The sequence below is a fragment of the Strongylocentrotus purpuratus genome, unplaced genomic scaffold (assembly GCF_000002235.5).
Source record: "Strongylocentrotus purpuratus isolate Spur 01 unplaced genomic scaffold, Spur_5.0 spur5_contig_837, whole genome shotgun sequence".
Lineage (NCBI taxonomy): Eukaryota > Metazoa > Echinodermata > Echinoidea > Camarodonta > Strongylocentrotidae > Strongylocentrotus > Strongylocentrotus purpuratus.
Genome location: NW_022145543.1, coordinates 92672 through 98482, shown reverse-complemented (window position 1 = coordinate 98482; position 5811 = coordinate 92672). Strand labels below are relative to the sequence as shown.

General features: G+C 37.3%; 1 protein-coding gene across 1 annotated transcript; it reads left to right on the top strand.

The window, feature by feature from the left end:
• The first annotated feature begins 265 nt into the window (after nt 1–265).
• Nucleotides 266–4229, top strand: LOC115924122 (G-protein coupled receptor GRL101-like). Its single transcript, XM_030985924.1, has 3 exons — nt 266–276; nt 2589–2666; nt 3173–4229. Exons 1-3 carry the CDS (start codon nt 266–268, stop codon nt 4227–4229), a joined length of 1146 nt encoding a protein of 381 aa, XP_030841784.1.
• The last annotated feature ends 1582 nt before the right edge of the window (nt 4230–5811 follow it).

Here is a 5811-nt window from a genome sequence, read left to right as displayed (position 1 = left end):
TAGCCCATTGATATACAATTACGTAGGGTGTACAAATGGTATTACTTTTACGAAAGTAGTTGCGGTCGTGTTATTAAAATCGTAAAAAGCAGAACAAATGTTATGATAAAGATACAATGACTGTTATTAGAGGAATAGTTGTATATTAGGCTCAAGAGGACACCCGAGAGCACATGAAACAACTATTCCTCGAATATTAAAGCAGTCATTATATCTTTTATATACCGTAAAAAGGGTCATAGCATACATGTGCGACTTACTAATCATGGTAATCAAGTTTGTTTATGCTATCGAGGTATGTGTTGATAACTTGCAGGTAGTCCTGGTCTTCGAATATTTTTACAGAGAATTTCACGGAACTTTTGGTGTTCTTGCTGTCCGCAGAATTAATCAAGTCTTGTAATTGATCATCATCAAGAAGTCCAAACCTAGGAAGAGTCTCTTCAGCCATTTTTTAAAGCTTATTTGGACATAAAATAAGGTTTAAAAACCAAAATATCGGAGATTACATGTATATCTAGGCCTACAATCGAGATCTGCGGTCATCTGCGTTGTGTTTGTAGAAACCAAATTAATCGCACAAAAACTTAGTGGTAGCTGCGCGCGCTGCGCACAAACTAAGTTTTATCACGTAAACCAATGGGGTCGCAACTATTTTCCTGGTACCCGGAATCTTGCGGGAATATTACTCATGAATAGGGATCGCAGTAAAATTCAACTATTTTCTTGGTACCCGGAATCTTTCGGGAATATCACTTATGAAATATTGACATTTACTGGCATTGTCCGTATCGTCTCTTTACGGGAGAATGGCTATAAAATCACGACTGCAATTTCGACCAATCAGATGGCTAGATTTCTAAAGAGAAGTATATAATACTTTATTACACATACCTAAATACATGTTATGTATTCATTTTTTATGTGTATGTCCTATTCTATATATGAAGAGTTTCATTCCAAAAGGAGCTAAATCCACTTTGGGTACTTCTGAGTAAATCGCCTTTAATTATTTCTCCACTTTCCCTTTTTCCATGTACCTTCATGTTGTTATATATGTTAAAGGTGTCACCCTGGACCAATAATATATGATTAAAAAAGAATCTACCATTTTTTCTGATTTTTACTTAATTTTTTGATTTTTGATTTTCGTGGATTTAGCTCCTTTTGAGATGAAACATGTTATTAAACCTACAAAATTCAAAACTTTCTTAATAAGGTCACTGAAATTGTATTAAATTTAGCAGCAAACCTTTCCTATAAATAATAATAGTAAAATCATAACTAAAAAAACTTTTGAAAAGAAAGTAAACAACATATCACAGTTTCATTCCAAAAGGAGCTAAATCCATATTATTGGTCCAGGGCAACACCTTTAACATATATAATAACATGAAGGTACATGGCTAAAGGGAAAGTGGAGAAATAAAGAAGGTGATTTACTCAAAAGTTCCCAAGTGGATTTAGCTCCTTTTGGAATGAAACATGATATTGTACCTACTTCATACTTCCTGGTGAAATTTAGAATGTGATATAGTGCATTTTTGTCCCCATGTAGGAAATCATTATTTTAAGACGAAACATTCAAATTTGATAAAATATGGATTTAGCTCGTTTTGGAATCAAGCTCTTCATATGATAGTCATTGTAAAGAACGAACATTTCTTCTATGTGCGTTTTTAAGAAAACGCGATAGCAACTATTTTCGAAAAATCAACTAAAAAAGCAATTTCATTACCCTAGTGTACACCAAGCTATTGCAATTGCCTTAGGTTGATTTTTAAAAAGTAGTTCTGTTCGTGTTTTATACACAATTATAATTATTTTGTTGAAAACTTTATATATTTTGTTCCCCTTTTCCATCAGGAATCTTGGCGAGAGTCTAATAGAACACATTGAACCGGGAACTTTTAAAAATCTCTCCAAAGTAACGGACTTGTAAGTTTTTAAAGTAATAGCTTGATGGAGCACTACAGAGCTTGTACTTCTTTTTTGTGAACCATGGAACAATAAATGAACATAAATGTTTGTATCAAATTTCAATAAGTCACATATTAACCGTCGTAAATTGTTTTGATAGAAGATTTGGTCTTAATTAAGAATTTACCTGTAAATCCTACTTTAAAGGGAATAATTTGTCAGTCCTGCCCTGGAACCTGTTGATCGTATATAATTTATTTGTGAAATTCAATAAACTCAGGCTTGTAGACAGGGGAAAATACGTTTGCTTGACGAAGGATCTGTGGATAAAATGAAAGAGAAATCCTTTATCCACGCGTCCTTGATAGCAGTTTATTATTTTTCAAAACTCGATTGGGTTAATTTACCTCTCCTCATTAGCGCAATATGTGTGATAATTTAATAGTATAAAATGATAATGGCTGATTTCAGCAGATCAGTTCGAGGTTTACAGGCAAACAAAATTCCGTAACTAATAAAACGACTTTTTGAAGTCAGAAGGGCGTTAACTTTGTGTACAATGATATGAGATAACACCTTTCTGACTCCAAACAGACAATAACACATGTGTTATGGTGTTTGTCAGAATTCATATTTTTTTTTTGTTTACTCCTTGTTTCATTACACAGAGTCATTACATCCTTGAGCCCCAAATCTATCCCACTTTATCCTGAAATCTTTGAAGGCCTGGACAGTTTATCTGCTGTGTAAGTCAACATTTTGTTTTGTCTTGTTCATTCTGTATATAATATATCTCTATCTGTCTCTCTCTATTTAATAAAGGGTTTGCATTTGGGTTAACTTTTGACAAGAAAATGTCATTTTCTAGGGGTTCAATGTGTCAAAATTACCCGATACAAACAAAATACGTATCGCGTAGTCACCAAGGAGGGCAACCAAAATATACTCTTAACATATTACACTAACGAGGAAATAATTTAGATTTTATGTAATTTTGTAATAGGCATTTTACCCGATTTCAAGTAGCTGAACATCGTTACTTTCCTGAAAGCATTTCATGCTTGTCCAAATTATAGGTTTAAAAGATATCATAGTAATGGGTCAGGTTAATTTTTCGTTACTGGGTTTCGGTTCTCCTTTTGTTTCATGCCTCTGGACTCGTCATGGCACCGAATACAAATAAGTTTTTATCCTGAAGATATCTCTCATCCTTCATCCACATTTTAAGACTCATGTTCATTATTTCCATCAGGTATGTCTACGATTCACGTTTCTGCTGTCTGGCGCCGACCAGTGTACACTGTATTGAAGAGCGCCCTCCTCATCCTCTCTTCACCTGCCGCAAGACCTTCCTTCAGAACTTTACCATCAAGGTCTTCATATGGATCCTAGGGATAAGTGCCTTACTGGGAAACACCTTCGTCTTGGTCGTCAGATTGAGGAGTACCCCTGTGACCAGGGTAGCCAAGATTCAGGCCATGATCATCACCAACCTGGCCCTGTCTGATCTCTTGATGGGTCTCTATATGGTGCTCCTCGCCGTGATGGATATCTACATTGGAGAGTCTTACTTCTGGAAGGGTCGTGCTGAGGAGTGGAGGGCCAGCACTACTTGTCAGATCGCAGGGTTCATCTCTGTTCTAAGCAGTGAGACGTCGGTGTTCTTGCTCGTCCTCCTCAGTCTTGACCGATTCATTTGTGTCGTGTTCCCGTTCAGCAACTGGCGTTTGGGCGTTCTGTCTACCCGCGTTGCAATTGCAGTTATCTGGGTAGGATCTGGACTTCTCAGCGCCGGAGGCATATTGCTGAATAATCTCAATCCAGATGCCTATGGTCTTAGTGATGTATGCGTTGGACTCCCTTTCATTCGAAAGTCTACGGATCTCTACAAAGAGACCGACACCAGGACATCGAACCAGTATGGCATACCCTATTTCACCACGATCGCTGGCTCGACCGAATCAACCTGGAAGTTCTCCATTGTTCTTTTCCTTGGTATCAATCTATGTGGTTTCGTTGTCATTTTTCTCTCGTACATTGCCATTTTCATCAAGGCCCGTTTTGTCCGCGCTAAAGTTGGTCAAACCAACCAATCAGCCAACGAGATCAAGATGGCGCTGAAGATGCTGCTGATTGTCGGCACTGACCTTCTCTGTTGGATGCCAATCATCATCCTTGGTATCCTAGTCCAGACCGTCGGGGTCAACGTAACGCCGGACATCTACGCCTGGTTGGTGGTCTTCGTTCTGCCTATCAATTCATCTCTCAATCCCTATCTCTACACCATCATAAATATGGTTTCCAAATGACTCTTATATCTGTGCTACGATGATGACATCATTATATTCTGAAGCATTTTTCGGTATGTTCAAATTGATGTCATCCTACCTATAGACAGGGGAAGAATATAACTGCACATGGTATGTAAAATGTGTCAATTAATGTGCTAGATTAACGACTTTCACCAACCAGTTAAAATAAAATAAAATTATTTAATTCTTTGAGAGTACTATGTATTTAGTTGGTTTAGATAAAATTCCCGGGGATTAAGGGAATCCAAGTTATCAATAACAAATCAGCAGTTCTATCGTTACAGTGAATTATAACTAAATTTGAACGAAGAATCACAGATGTGGAGAAGCGATAGAGCGGCATAGAACCTAGGAGGGCGTTGTTCCACCCCGTAAATTATCCTCTTTTTTTTCTTCAAACCTGATATCAATATTCGGTCACGATTTTTCGTTAGCAACTTCCAACGACCAGCGATAAAGTACCATTCAAAGCACGACAATTTAATTTAGTTATATAATTGAAAGCGGGCAAACGGGGAGAGGCTTTCAAAATCGAATAAATGTATTAGTGTCATATACACAGCTAGCTTATAAAGTGCTGTATATAGACAGCTAGGGGCGGTGATTTCTTCGGGGGGGGGGAGAGATGCGATATTTACTTGTACATTTTGAAGGATATTATTCAAGGGAGCGAAGCAAACCGAGCGAGAAGATTTGTGTATTTTTATAAAGTCTAAATGCTGCACTCTTGGGCCCTCCAGAGCCTAAAAGTGTGTTGCAGTCTTAGTCAGTATTTGCTATACATTTTTTGTTGCACTGTTTAAAATTTTCGGGGGGGGGGGGCGATCGCCGCCCCTGTAGACTGCACTTTCGGTGTCATGTCACAACTCTTTAAACCCACATCGCGCTCAGTATGCACAAGTAGAAAATTGACATCGGTGATTTAAAGTGACAATCCTTGTAATAGGCTTGTACTTTTTATGGACTTCTCCTTTAAGCATTAGTCTATCTTTCAGCTCGATGGTCCTATTCAGAGTTTTTTGTTGTCATTTACTACACGTATTTCCTTATTCACACGAATATATGTGGACTTATATGAACGGTTAATTCATTGAATTTACTACAATTCATGTCGATGATGGTATGTTGCACATGACCACACTTCACCAAGAAGAGCTTGGACACAAATAATAAATTGCAAACTTATCAATAAATTCAGCTTCTAAATCTCATTCAAATAGTACTCTGAATATGATTTGTTGTCTTGCATTTCTAAATCCACCTGGGCGTATACCTAACAGCTACACCCATCATCACCATGCACCCCTTGGATTGGATTCTTCAATACTGACTGCATCATACCACCCTTGAAGAGTCAGGTGAACTATGGAATGCCCTGTGTCAATTTATCAATTCCCTAAACATTACTGTAATAATGCACACAATTAAGAAACCGCAACAAATTGAACAATCCTAGCATGAATGTATAGGATAAGTCAAATATTTTATGAGATAATCAATTTGTTTAACTTCAGATTGACACATCATTTTGAGCTTTCCGTAAATCAATAGACTAACGGAACCCTTTTAGAATGTTTAG